At 37.9% G+C, this 15681-nt stretch overlaps 1 protein-coding gene across 14 annotated transcripts in view; it reads left to right on the top strand.

Moving 5' to 3' along the window:
- Nucleotides 1-203: 203 nt before the first annotated feature.
- PPIP5K1 (diphosphoinositol pentakisphosphate kinase 1) overlaps nt 204-15681 on the top strand; it is a 106319-nt gene continuing 90841 nt past the window's right edge. For 6 of the 14 annotated variants that reach the window (XM_072402489.1, XM_072402492.1, XM_072402497.1 and 3 more), the window contains exons 1-2: nt 205-339; nt 12179-12682. In XM_072402489.1, the coding sequence (XP_072258590.1) occupies nt 12527-12682 (156 nt within the window). In that variant the 5' untranslated portion in view covers nt 205-339; nt 12179-12526. Of the gene's footprint in view, nt 340-12178; nt 12683-15681 lie in introns of all 14 variants that reach the window. The other 8 variants (XM_072402496.1, XM_072402498.1, XM_072402495.1 and 5 more) reach the window with 3 other exon arrangements.

The raw sequence follows: 15681 nt of genomic DNA, 5'->3' as shown, positions 1-15681 counted from the left end.
CATGTCATGCAAACACCCCTTCCCCCTCCATACTTGTCATACGATTTGCATTCAGCCTTCTTATTTATTAGAATAAAATATAACCCAGCAGCGGTCACTTCCGTCCTGTGACATAACACAGCCCCTTAGCAACAGCACTAGCTCGCCGCTAAGCTCGCAGGCTTCCCCTGTTGCAGTGATGACTCTTTTGGTTGCACAGCGCAACCTAACTTGCTGATTTCCTTGTTATGATAGTCCGTGCTTCTGATTGGACGATGATATGAGAGGTCGGGAGCTTATTGGCCTCTGTCTCTAGTCTTTGGTACAGCTGGGTTAGGCTGGTCGGAGCGGAGGAGGCAGGTCAGTGACTGAGGCTTTGGCCGGTGTTTTAATGATAACAATAAACGGAGGGGCCCTTTGTGCAGGGGTACAATGAATTGAATGTCATAATAATATTAAGTTTGTCTGTAAATGAAGCTTGCAGAGAGTGCTGTGTGTGCACCCCCCCCCAATAATGTATGACACTTGTATGCATTGTGTGTCCTGGGAGACTTGCATATGACAGGTCCGCTTAATGTCAGGGCCCCATCCCTGTGTCATGTGTGTTATCATATTGCATGTGCTGGCTGTACGCACAGGAATAGAGCTCAGCTGTCAATAGAACCTACTTTTCACCCATTTATTTCCAATGAATATGTTATATAGCTCAGAAAAAATAAATTCCTGGTAAAATTCATTATAAATCCATTCTCTGGGCTCAAGAAAGAAATTCTGCATTGTTTACTAATGCATTTCTAAACAACAAAAAAAACATGCTTATAAAAATAAGTAATGAAGCAACAACATATGATGTAGTGCTGTACAATAGAGAAACCTGCAAGCTGAACAATCTAATGCAATCTAATAGGAGGGGGTCTGAGCATTCAATATATATATTATATACAATATATTCATTTATATATTATCTATGTATATATTGTATATATACAATATAAATATACAGTATACAATAATTTGGGGGAGTGGAGCTGGGGTTAGGGGTAGATAGAAGAGAGAGGAATATGGGAATTGAGAAAAGATTTGTGCTGAATCTTTATTATTATTAATATTAAAAAAAAAAAAACACACATTTAGGGTTCATTGAGGACATCTGGTAGGAATGCTTGCCTATTTTTTCATCATCTTTTTTATTTCTGTGCTAATGTTAATATTATAATTATTAATAAACAGTATTTATATAGCGCCAACATATTACGCGGCGCTGTACATTAAACAGGGGTTGCAAATGACAGACAGTGACACAAAAAGAGTGGACCCTGCCCTGAAGAGCTTACAATCTAAGAGGTGGGGGAAGTCTCACACAATAAGAGGGGAGATGTGTAGTGGAGGTAAGTAGTGAGGGTATTAGGAGACAGAAGAAGACGGGGAGGCAGGTTTGAAAAGATGGGTTTTGAGTGCTCTTTTAAAGGAGCAGAAAGTAGGAACAAGCCGAATAGGATGAGGAAGACCATTCCAGAGAGTCGGGGCAGCTCTAGAGAATTCCCTCTCTTTTTATGCAAGTGTTTTGTTTTTACTGTAAATTTTTATTAGAAGTTTTTTTTTATGTTTTCAAATAAAATAAAGGGAAATAAAGAGAGTAATACAGGAAATACAAAAACGTTCAGGTCATGAGAATACAAGCAGAATATTAGGGGTTTATAGAAGCGATAAATTCCAATAGAGAAAGCCTCTATTAGATTAAAATCACAATGACACTTTATCCCTATTCGTGTTTTTGAGTGTTAAAACTGCTCAAAAATGCTTGAAAAAAAACTTCAGATCTATACAAGTCCTAACAGATCACAATACATTTTGCCTATACTGTACATGCCACAAAGTGATCTTTGTGATACAAAGGTTACCAGCACAGACCTAACCAGATTAATAATTGTATTTATTTCCATTGGATGGGGATGTTTATAAGATCCCAGCATTCTGGTGCTGACTTGTACGAGATTTAGCATACGTCATCCATATTATGTATCCCAGTATGTCTCCGTGCACACTGCTATTCCAATCCTATCCTTACTATGTTACTCCTCCTCTGTCTCACCTCCCAGAATAGAAAGTTCTGCTGTCTTTAGAATTGGCTGTCTCATTCACGGATAGAATGGGGGATTATAGTTTTCTGGTCCACACCGAGCAGGACAGGAGTTCATATAATATTGACACATTTCACCTTATTTTGGCATTATTTAGGGTAGCATGGTGGTTCAGTGGTTAGCAGTCTAGCCTTTGCAGTGCTGGTTCCAGGTTCGAATCTCAGCCAGGACACTATCTGCATGGAGTTTGCAGGTTCTCTTTGTGTTTGTGTGGGTTTCCTCCCAAACTTAGGTAAAAAATTGGGGTTATTGTTTCACTTTTTTAGCAGTGGACCGTGGGCCGTACCATTTGTTGTTGTCGGTTGCAGTCTTCACCGTGTGGAAGGATAATTGTCCTCTCCCTGGTAACTTTGTTCATGATTGCTGATTGCATGGTTGAATGATATGACAGGAGAGAGGGAACAGATTCTTACTATTACAGCGAACACTGCATCTGATGAGAATGCTCAACCCCTATATGGAAAAATTATCTTGTCTTTGCACTGGTCCGTGTTGCAAAAATGGTTAGGGACTGCTGCTTTAAAGGAAAACAACCTATGCAATAAGCTTTGTGAATTGACTTTCACATACAAAAATCCCACACAAATTGGTCATTAAACATTTTGTTGATTCAGACAACCGACACTAAATAATATTTGCTCCATGCTTTGTTGAACTGATGTGATTTAAATGTTATTCATACAATTACTTATACAGAAGATAGGGCAGCTTATAATGGATGACCACATTTTCCAAATGACTCATATGTGTATGTTTTGTCTGTAAGTGATTTTGGACAGCAGAAAAGTTTCCATATAATGTTTTGTATGATGGATTTATGGTGTCCTCCACTGGCCCTTTTTTTCATTTCATGGAATAATTTGTTGATTCGCATGCTGTGTTTGGCAAATAGTTCTATATTTGGAAAATATCTTAGGGAAAAAATATCTAGATAGTAGACAGATAGAAATATGTGCTTGTCTTACCCAATTATAAAACTGAGACGCACATGAGGAAATATCTCTCATGTGGCCGTATCTCACAATATTTAGTTGAAAGAAAGATCTGACATATTGCTGAGCATATCACAAGCTGCTTGACTTCTTGAGACTCTCTCCTAAAAATGTTATATATTTGGCCCATTATTGTAGTAGAGCCCATTCTCAAGCTTTTGAGTTTTAAATAATTGGTCTGTACTCCCATTTGTCTTAGTAATGTGCATTTTTAAAAGAAAGAAATATTTAGGTATAAAAGCCACATATACATGTCTGTAAAGAAACATCGCAGTCAGGGATAGTTTTAGACAAAGTGGCGCCCTAGGTATATAAAAAAAGCAAGGAGCCCAAATGAATTATTGCTTGGACAAATCTACATTAAAGACTGGTTCAGTCTGCATACTTCAGTATATTATAAGGTTTTACTGATCTTTACACTGTTGTGAAAACCTTTGTTTTGATTTTTATTGGTCCTAGTTGCTTTTTTTTTATTGTGTGTAAAACAAAGATGCATCTTTGGTTCTGCAAATTGTATAGAGGTGATTTACTTATCAGCTTCTGATCATACCTTGGGCAGCACTGTGGCTCAGAGGTTAGCACTCTGGCCTATGCAGCAATAGGTCCCAGATTCGAATCTTGGCCATGCCACTATCTGCATTACCTCCTACATCCCAAAAACATGCAGTTAGGTTAATTGGCTACCTCCCAAAATTGACCTTAGACTGTATTAAGGATATATGACTAAGGTAGGGACATGAGATTGTGAGCCATTTGAGGAACAGCTAGTGACATGAGTATGGACTTAGTACAGTGCTGCATATGATGCTAAAAAATACTGTGTAATATTAATAAATACTGTGTAATCTTGTAAAAAAAGGACCAGTACTTTACCAATGGACATATAGGAATACATTTATAAAACAGTGAAGTTCAAAAAATATTCCTTATTGGTTAATTAATCACTGTCATTTAAAATACCTGGAAACTTGTCAATAATTATTGTTTGGTAATTGCCCGATTCACTGCTTTATAAATATACCTCATCTAGACATAGAGGATATAAACATTACAACAAAAGTACTAATTATTGGAATTGGTTTACTGAACTCATGTATGTGATTCACAATTCCAAGCAACAAACAGCAGCACCATCCAACCACAGTCCGACTACATAGCTTGAGGTGGCAAAAATAGATTTGGGTTATGCGGCTAGAATGGTAATAGGAGATGTTTGTAATGGTAGATGGGTTTGCTTGCAAGGAAGAGAACAGCTGCAGCCTTGGCGAATATTGGCAGATGTAGCAATGGAGTAGTTAAACCCATCTTTGTTGACTTTTACATTGCTGTATAACACAGTCATACATATTTCTGTAATTGCCAGTGTAAAAATGAAGCTTGGTACAGAATCAAACAAACTTAGCCTGTTACTTGGAAAAATCAATGTAAAAGTGAAATTTCATGTTTGTTTTAACACCCCCCCTTCCCCCATGTCTGTTCTTCCTCATTCCAGTACCTTCATTCATTTTGCACATTTCCTGTGAATCCAATCTGTCATTGACATCCCCTTGGTGTTGGGCCTTGTGTTCTGCTTTAATTTTACAAAATTAATGCTGACCTATTACCACAAAGTTTACTTTATATAGAAGGGTATATGACCCTTCTATATGAAGTAAAAAAACAAAAAAAACAAAAGATAAAAGCTCTTTCCTCTCTTTCTTCACCACAAGAGGGTAAGGACTGAATGGGAATGCAGAGCCTCCTTGGATACGTACGTCATGTCAGGAGGCTTCGGGCTGCTCCTTCTCCTTCTGTGCATGCTCGAAGTTGTGCATTTGCAGAAGGGACTTTTCAGTCATTGAAAAGGGAAAGGTGTCGATCTCACACATGGGCAGTGAGATCAGCACTCTTTTCTTTTTTTACAAATACTGCAGCATATGTCACCTGATCCTGTGCCTGCATAATGTGAGATCAGGTGAGGTAGGCAGAAGACACAAGAAGAAAGAAGAATATGGCGGCATCCTGCATTTCCTCCATTTTGGGACAAAGAAAGAAGCCAAGATAACGCAAGACTGTAAAGAAGACCTCTCCAGAGGGATCTACTTAAGTAAACGTAAGTGTCATTTTTTTATTTCCACTTTAATTTGGTTTTAATGATAGGTATTGAGATAAACCCAAATACCTCATCATGTGAGGGAAATAAATCAAGAATATATATGCAAAGTTAGCTAACAAAAGAAAAATAGAAATCAAGTCAATATTTGGTGTGACTACTCTTCAAACCAGCATAAATTCTTCTAGATACACTTTCACTAAGCCAAGTATTTTGTAGGGTTATAGTCAAGTGTATGATTAACCAGTCACAGGTGGTAATGATCTTCATTTTCATACGTAAGTTATAACAGTCATTAACTTAAACAAAACATCCATAAAAGGGGCCTAAAGCTTGGCGAGGAACAGCCAAACTCTGTTTCCAAAGTGAGGTTGTGGAAGACAGTTTTATGTCACAGGTCATACACCATGGCATACACCATGACAAGACTGAGCACAGCAACAAGACACAAGATAATTAGACTACATCAAAAATTTCAAAGCAAAGTAGGGTTTTCAAGATGGTTCAAGCTCCTTTGAAGAAGCACAAAAGAAAGGGGCAACGTTGAGGACCGCAGATTCAGTGGTAGTTCAAGGAGACATTGTGCGGTAGGTAAAAGACACAACATGCTTCCTTACAAAATCAGAAGATGTCCAGCTGAATCATTAGCTCAGAATTCCAAAAAACTGCAGTTAGGGTAATTGGCTTCCCCCCAAATTGACCTCAGACTGTGGTAATGACATATGACTTTGGTAGGGACATTAGACTGTGAGCCCCTTTGAGGGACAGCTAGTGACATGACTATAGACTTTGTAAAGTTCTGCGTAACATGCTGGCACTATATCAATACTGGATATTATTAACAGCCAAAAGCTTGTGGGACTTAGGTATATCCATTAGCTGTATGGACCCATTTGGAAAGAGGAGGTCTTCATGGAAGAATTGTGGCCACAAAAAACATATCTCTAATATGGAAACAAGGCCAAGCGACCCAACCATAGACAAAAACATTAGAATGGGATGCTGAAAAAAGGCAGCAGGTCCTCTAGACTATATTCAGTGTATAGAAGAACTAGGAGTTCTGGAAGTGATGGTATGGCCCGCACAGAGCCCTGATATCAACAATCATTTAGGCTACTTACACATCTCAGATGATTCTCGTCCGATAATCCCTCAGAGCTGATATTGGGCGGTAAGCTGGCATGTGTACAGCGCGCGTCAGGTATTGTTCATCGATCCATCCTGGTGGATCCAAGAACGAGGAACAATCGTAATAAAAATGAAGGGGAGAGAGCGGCGGTGTGCCGATCCGTTGTTCTCCCCTCTCCATAGAGCAGAATGGTGCTGTATGTACAGCACTCGCTCATGCATAGTGCAGTCTTTTGTCTTTGGAAAGGATGCAACGACAACCATTGCACATGTGTACACAGCCTAAGTGTGACTGGGATTACATAAAGAAATAGAAAGATTTGAGGCAGAAGATTTGGGGTACACCAACCAGATGTTTTGAACAACCTACCTGCCAAGTTCGCTCAAATACTGTGCACATGTACCTAGAAGAATTGACACCGTTTTTAGGGTGGTCACACCAAACATTAGCTTGATTTGAATGTATTTTCTGTTCAATACTTTGCATTGGTATTTTATTAAAAAAAAAAAAACAATCAACATTCTATTTCTATTTGTTAAAGCATTCTTAGTGTATCTTAATTTGCACCATTGTTTCTCACCTACCTAAATCTTTTGCACAGTACAGTCTGTGTATACACACACATCTTTTTCACTTTGCAAGGAAAAGGTTCAGAGCTTAGTAAACAGTCTTTATTAATAAATTCAACTCATTGTCTGTGACCTGTTTGATATGTGGATGCAGCCAGATTAATTCCATCTATGCGCAGCTTCAAACCAGTGTCAAATCTGAACAAGAACTCATACAAAACATATCCTCACATGGTGTTTTATTAGATCATTTTTTGTTGTTCTGTATCAGGTAGAGGACACAGATAGTATTGTGTTCTGTATCATCTCTGTATATCTAAATCTCTGTATAATGTATTATTAAAGGCAATGGCCAGGATTGCAAATCACAGCTCCTTGTTTAGGCTGAACCTTGCCTAGCTTTGTCTTTGGCAGTAGCATAACAATTAGGTTGGCAATAATCACAGCCAGCCTTTCTACAGCATGCAAACAACTCCTGTCCTAATTGAGTTTTATTTTTTTTTTCTTGTCTTAAGGCTGTTATGCTAATTTTTATGCTGTTGGTAATCAATACCATTGGTTAATGATTGCAATGTTATCAGCAATCAGCACATAAATGTATTTTTAACTGCTCACCCAAAAGAGTATTAATCATTTTTATGATTACTAGCTAAGTGAATTGCTATTAGAAGGCTGGGCATCTAAGAATTAAGGTTTTGTCCAAAATGATGGTATTGTGTTTCTTGAGCATCCTATCAGTAAGATTTAAGAATTGTAGAAGGTAGAACAGAGAAGTTTTGTCCCCAGCCACTTTTAGTTGGGTGCACCACCCAGCACTTTTCAGTAACCACCCGGCTGTTGTACTGAACAGCTGGGTCACAATACAGAGGCTGCCACCCACCTACGATTTCTTCCCACCCGGCTTAAAAAAAAAGTTCTGGGTTAAACACTGCCGGGTCCTAATGACAGGAATGAGGGTAAACAAGTAGGTAAGTTTAGGAATATTTAAAGCTGTAGTTACATTTAATGTTATGTTAAGTAAATGAAACATCAGACTCTTTTATATCTGCAATATAATGTTAAAGTTCCTAAAATCCAGGGTGCATAACTGGTCAGTATGAAATAAAAACATTTGGTCATTTAGAATGAAAAGAAACACTGTAAGCTTGATTGAATTATTACACGTATTAGTTATGAGTAGAATGGCCCTGTACCATGGAAAAAAAACTGTCTGCAATTTTAAAACACAGAATAGGGATTTCAGCCATGCACTAACTAATGACAACAAATCGCAGCATAAATATTTTTTTTTTGGCATAGTCATTAGGTAAAAAGAGATGATGATTTATCTGCTGAAGGGGCAGAAACATATTGCTAGCTTTGTATTGTATTATAATATAAGGCAATCTTTCTTGATCGTTTAACATGAGGGAACCCTCTGAAATAACTTCAGCTATAATTACTATATCTAAACCTTGCAGTGCAATCATCTGATGTTCAATAGGAAGAATACCTCTTACATTGCTAGCCATTGGGAAGAACGTCGCTCTAACCTAAGAGGCACAAATTGTTTATTGCTCGAGAAACCCCTAGCAACCTCTGGAGGAAGCCTGGTTGAGAAATACTGATATAAAACTTAAAATTTCTGAGCATTGCTTCAATTTTTACCCTCGGACCAAAATAACGTTAATGGTAGGCTTCTAGGACTTGATTGAGCAACATTGATTGTGCAGGAATTATTTACTAATATACCATTTCCTGTAGTTTGCAGTTGTTTTCTCATTTTAGCAATTATGATAGAGCTGACTGTTTCATACATTCAGCTACCTGAACTATATGTATAGCCAATTTGTTTTTTTTTTTAATTTTGAATAGATAAGGGATGGTTTGTCTGCCCATAAGAATCTTTGTTTTGCTCTCTGTTCTGCTGGGAGGATTTCCCTTTGCTTGCCATCTTAGAGGAGGCGATATCCGCAAAGTAAAGGTAATGCTCATTTTGTTGGTTGCAGAACATTTGCCTCTTAAAAGAATTTGCCTTACCCCATTCCTTCTAAAATTTTGGATTTTCCACCACTTTCTGACTCGTTGACAAAAGTGTCAGGACAAAAAGAGGTAAATCTACACAGCAGGAACACAAATGGTATTAAAAATTTGACTCAGGGACTTAGGAACATAGTTTTGTTTTTTATACACACTTTAAGGTTTGGAAGATTTCAGCTCCATCAATTATCACCTTGTATGAAATTGTAATATTACTGGAAGATTTTTTTTTTTTTATAGGTCTTTAGAAGTTTTTTATTCCTTTAAAAAATGTTGATGTTTATACAACATTCATAGCAATTTCATGATGATTGATATAATGTTTATGTCTGCTGTGATAATATTATGACTAACCGGTTAGAAGCAATTAAGTTTCAGTTAAACCAGAAACATCCTTTGTATTTTGTAAATGGTTTGGTTCAAAACAAATGGGTGACAAATGTCTTAATGCAATTTAGGTGACTTATTATATATACTGTAGGATCAATATATTTGTATAATTTTAGGGTTCTCTCCAGAAATTTTGGTTGGCTACCCCTGTATTGTGACCATGCTTTTCAGTATCCACCCAAAAACAGCCGAGTGGTTACTGAAAAGTTCTGGGCAGTATGCCTGACTAAAAGAAGTTTGGGAGAACACAGTATGTGTGTGGGTATACACCCTAATAATACCAGGTTGGACCCCCTTTTGCCATCGGAACTGTGGTAATTCTTTTTGGCATAGATTTAACAAGGTGCTCAATACATTTCTAAGGAATTTTAATTCATATTGACATGCTAACATTACATAGTTGCTATAGATTTGTTAGCTGTGCGTCCATTGCGCAAATCTCCCATTCAGCTGCTTCCTAATGGTGCTCTATTGGATTGAGAACTGGCAAATGTGGAGGTAATTTGAGTACAGTGATCTCATTATCTTGTTTAATTGCCCAGTTTGAGATGATTCAAGCTTTGCGATATGACGTCTTATCTGGCTGGAAGTATACTTGAGTATACTTTGATTATAAAGGGATGGACATGGTCAGGGACAATATTATGGTCGGCTGCAGCATTTTAGATGATGCTCAGTTAATAGTGAAGGACCCAAAGTATGCCAGGAAAATACACTCCATACCTTTACACCTTACAGCTTACATCTTTATCACCACCAGTCTAAACCATTATACAGGGTTGGATGGATCCATGCATTCATGTTGCTGACCCTACTATTTCAATGTCACAGCAAAAATTGAAACTCATCAGACAAGAAAATGTTTTTCCAATCTCCTCTTGTCCAATTTTGGTGAGCTTGAGCAAATTTTAGTCTTGGAAGCCTGTTCTTAGCCAACAGGAGTAGCAATAGGTGTGGTCTCATGCTGCTGTATCAAAATTTGATATGTTATACATTCACAGATGTTCTTCGACATACTTGGGTTTTTGAAGGTAATGTTGCCTTTCTATCAGATCAAACCAGTCTTGGCTTTTTCCTCTGACCCCTGGCATCAACAGAATATTTTCACCCATAGAACTGCCACTCGCTAGGTATTATCCCTTTATTTGACCATTCTCTGCAAACTCTCTGTAGAGATTGTTGTGTGTCAAAATCCTAACAGATAAGCAATTTCTGAAATACTCAGAACGGCCCACCTGGCACCAACAACCATATATATGTATGTTATGCTTTGATTGTTTTGTTTGGTGTCCCAGAGTATTCAGTAGTCAGTTAATCAGTAATGGGTCCCACTGCCCAATGCCTATTTTCCCCATTAATAAATAATCCAATATAAGTGTTGTGGTGTTGTAAAGTAAGGTAGTGATATTTTACAGAATGTGATATCTGCAGAATGACATTGCATGATTTCAGTACAATCTTCCATGGTTTTGTTTATGTGTATATGTGTGTGTGCACGTATACAAATATATATATTACAAATAAAAATATATCAAATAATCTACAAATAAATTCAAGTCAAATCAAAACAACTGGGAATTACCCAAAACCTGTCTACACAAGCCTTAAGCTACGTACACACGTCAGATTTTTATTGCCCGATAATCGGCATCGGCCAATTATCGGGCGAAAATCTGCCGTGTGTACAGTCGGTGTCGTCCATCGTCCGGACGACCGACCTGCCAGATCCACGGACGATGGACGACAGCCGATCGTAATGAAAGTGAAGGGGAGAGCGCGCAGCAGGGTGCCGCTCCGTCGCTCTCCCCTCTCCATAGAGCATGAACGGTGCTGTATGTACACCACTCATTCATGCATCGTGCACTCCCTTGTCGTTGGAAAGGATCGTGAAAGATCCTTTCCATCGACAAAAATTGGCAGTGTGTACGCAGCTTTAGACTTTCACACCTGGGTTATCATTGTAAGGTGTTTGTCAAATGTGTAGATTCTGGCTGAAGCACATTCCTCCTAAACTAGTGTTTACAAGCAAAAATCAACCAGTACCTGTGTGTTTGTAACCTTTCACTAACCTAGTTCTGAATGATTCTATGTGTGTTGGTATAACCAAACATTTCCTGCTAATTATTGATTGAGTTGGATTGTTTTCCCCCAAGATAAGGCTGGCACCTGGGATATTTTTACACTTTCTCAATTGTGTGAACTGGCAAGGCGATACAAGCTTGCATTTTTGTATAATGTTAAATTAATCTTTTGCTTTTAACAACCGTTACCAATAAGAAGAACTGTGTGTTCTATTTATATAAATGAACTTGCCAAAAACCGTGGGATGGGTGAGATGCTCCTAAGTGTCATTGCTTGAACTTTTCAGGAAACATTAGACACTGAATTTATAATGTAACTGCTTGGAGCTTGTTCTTTTCTCCTGTGAAATGCTGAGCCAGCTGTCTTGTATGGGTGGAGCAATGAACAATGTTCATGTGGAAAGAAGCAATGAACTGTACAAGTCATAGGTTACAGAGAAGGTGGAACTTATATCACCTTTGTGTTCTCCTTGAGTGTTGTGTGCATTACTCTGCACAATGACTGTTTACTGATGATCAGTTTTACAAACTCTTGGCTGAACATGCTGTCTTTGGTAAGCCTGGAAACAATCCGTGTTTTCTTTTTTAATAGTATATATAGATGAAGATTGATTTCCTTTTGCTGGTGGGGATACACCATAGTATTATATTGTCATTGTCAGCCTCTCAATTGTGTTTGTATAAAGAAAGTTGAATATATGCCGATGAATAGGCACTACTGGCAATTTTTTTTGGAGTATTTCTTTTGACCACTAATTAAAATAAGAATTATTTTGTTTGTTCTAGGTCCCTGCCTCAAGAAGACAGAGTGAGTGCCAGCTTAACATTCAAAGCCTTTCACTCTGGTGTTCCTGCATTCTGACTTTTTTTTTTTTTAGGACTAGAATGAGATCACCGTAAACTCTGAATGACTGTTAATTAAAAAGATGTATGGGCTTTTAGAGCATTCTGATAAAGCTGCTTGATTTTGTAGATAGATTTTTGAATCTCTGTACCATACCTGTGTTTTTTTAGCTCTTTTAAAACCTTTTGTATTGAATCTGGAGGCCTTAGAAGTGGCTCCTTTTTTTCTTAAACTCTCTTTGATTTTTACGTGATGGTTCTGGAGCGTGATGTTAGGCCCAGTAGTTTGTGATGTCATCCCTGACCCCACCCTGCGAGGGCAACAGCTCGACACCCAGATTTTTTGTTGGTGCCCGAGATGATGAGACAGACTTCCTGGAATCAAACATGAATCCTGACGAGGTTGATTTCTATGAAGAAGAGGAAGATGAGGATGAAGAAGATGCGGTAAGGAATGATTTTTATTATAAGAACATAAGTAAGAGTTTACATTAAAGGTCAGCTTTAAAAATGTCATAGTTAGCTTTTTGGAAAGGTAATTAAAACAATACTTACAGACCTATTAAAAGAAAGAAAAGAGATGATCAGAAGGTATGACAATGAGAAGGCAAATCAGGCACAGTACTCAACCCAGAAATTTTTTTAAGCTTGGTTTGCGGAAATTGTAGGTGGGTGGCAGCCCCTGTATTGTGACCCAACTCATCAGTAACCACCCAAAAACAGCCGGGTGGTTATTGAAAAGTTTCAGGTGGTGCGCCCAGCTAAATGGGGCTGGGGAGAACATTGGGGCATATCATTATCAAAATCATCATTTTAAAAATATATTTATTTATTATTAATGTAAAAAACGTACAATGGTGTTTCTTACTGAATACAGACCAAGCAACCACCCAACTCATTTTTATCATATGTAACCACAGTGTTACAATTTGCACCAATTTCAAGTTCTTCACTTGCTTGTATATAACTATGTGCATTTAGTTGTCTGAATTGCAGCCACCGTAGCCAATTTTGTTCATGTGGAAAAAATCGTATCTTTGGTTTGGTAATCTCAAACTTTTTTACACTTCACAGTTTTTACTAATTCCTTGTTGCTGTATCATTTCCTGATCCAGGATCACTAAAGCTAATTTGACAGAGATAAGGGAAGTAGGCCGGACACATAAGAATCTGCAATGCTGAACCAGGAAATAAGTGTCAGCAGCCTGACTGTGTATTGTGGTGGAGGTGTAAACTAAGATTTGCTGTAAAAAATTCCAAATCCTTGTGCTGTTAAAACATTCATGTACTTAAAACATTTATTTGTTTGCCAGGATATTCACATATAACACTATTTCGTAGACATCACCTGTCCAATGGGCAGGTTTTTCTTTTGGACTCTTACTATAATGAAGTGTACATCCTTCACAGGAAAGAGATCACCTTGTTTATTAGTCTAAAAATAGATAACAATCCAAGACGTGAAAATCCTATAATACATCAGAGGGTGCAAGTATACTATTGCTACTTGGCAGGAGCTGGCATGGCCAGTACGGAAATGACTGACTGAAAATGTGGAACAGATGCCTGTAGCAATCAATAAAATCCATTAATTGCATTTGAATGGTGAAATCTGATTTGAAAGCTGTGGGTTTCTTCTTCAGCTTTCTGTCCTTCATTGTTGTTATAATCAGGTTACAATCATAGGGCATAAAGTTACAGTGCAAATAATTAATACTTTCTCTGTAATTTAATGAACATCGACTAGGTTCTAATTTGTTCTTTTATTTTTTGTATGTTAGCCTCTTGTATCAGACCAGATTTGTTTTGTTTCCCCTTTTATCCATAAACCTTTGATTTGTGTTTTAGGTTATGCACATTTAGCAGCCCTTCTAATCTGTATAAAACCTGCAAAGTAAAAAGATTTTATATCTCTGACCAGCCTCTGCAAAGATTTTGAGGAAATTAGTTAAAACTTAAATAAAATCTTTTCACAGTGCCTTGCTTCTGTTGCTTCTTAGTTGACTGTGGACATTGCTTTTGCTTGTTATCCTTATGTTCATGCAAGACTTAAATTCTTTTCTTGTTTCTTTTTGTTCTTTGCGCAAGGGTTTCTACACACAGGACAGTTTACATAGGTTTGTTTGTTTCTAGGTACGCTGTGCTTGGCAGGAATTCAACAGACCATTGCACAGTGTGGGGTATACATGTCCCCTGGGCAATATGTACAGTGTATCTCCTATACACCAAAGGAGGATACGTCCTAAATGAGCAAAAGGGGATAAACTTTATTCTTTGTCACTGTTGGTATTTCCTGTGTCTACAGAAGATGCATTTCATATTGCAAAACTATGAACTATTCTGCTTTAGACATCCACTAAATTGTATAGCAGTATGGTACATCATACATTAGGATACGCAAGTGGAAGCTTGGTGCTACGTGTAGGTCTGTACAGATGGTATGTATATTTGTAACTGGAGAGAATCTCTCCTGATCATCTCAGTTGAAAATCTAGTGACAGTACATGTATATGGCAAATATCTAAAGAATATCATGGGATAACTGTTGTATCACGGGACCTGATTTATTAAAGCTCTCCAAGACTGGAGACAATGCACTTTTATCAGTGGAGCTGAGTGATCTGGAATGAATATGGTCCAGGAATGAAAACATTTGCTAACAATCCATTCCAGGCTTGCTGGATCTCCCAGGTTTATTGATGAAAGTGTATCCTGTCCAGCCTTGAAGAGTTTTAATAAATCAGGCCCACTGTATTTTAAAGCGTAACTAAACCCACGCTACTTGCTATCCCTGTGTCATTGCATGTCTGCGTTTATTCTTATGACCCTCAACCATCTTGATTGTTGGCGCTGGGGTAACGTGACTCCCACTCAGGGGCGTAGAAACTCATTCTACCCCGTGCAAGGGAAGCTGGAATTGCCGCATTCGCTGCTAAGCAAAATTTGACAGCTGGGCAGCAATTAGTCAGATAAAAGCTTTTATTGCAGAAGGTACGCTTTCTGTCCTTTTCTGCATTAAACACTTGTCTGGTTGTGCATTTTTCAAAATGGGACTATAGTTCCACTTTAACCTGAGGTGGTCACAAATGTTTGCTTTTCTTAAAACCAAACTAGGTACATCTGTTCAGCTTCACACATTGCACAATTGTACACTAATGCGGCCTGTGTTTACCTAGAAGATAAATTCGCTCTGGTACAGCATGAGTTGCAGTGCTAAGCATCTTGTCATTGTCATCCACACAGACCTGTGTTGTTATGAATACTAAGAGGATATTATTATGGATTGTAAGTTGTATTTGTTAAAATACAATTAGTTTTTGAGCTCGTGTTAAGGGTCTTAGACACTACACTAGTAAAATGATTACTGCAGTCCTTCACCTATTGTATTTACAGATATTTCTAATTGTATTTTTGTGAAACTGGTATGCTTTAAAATGACCATTTTC

The sequence above is a fragment of the Pyxicephalus adspersus genome, chromosome 2 (assembly GCF_032062135.1).
Source record: "Pyxicephalus adspersus chromosome 2, UCB_Pads_2.0, whole genome shotgun sequence".
NCBI classification, from domain to species: Eukaryota; Metazoa; Chordata; class Amphibia; order Anura; family Pyxicephalidae; genus Pyxicephalus; species Pyxicephalus adspersus.
This window is presented reverse-complemented; position numbering and strand designations above follow the sequence as displayed.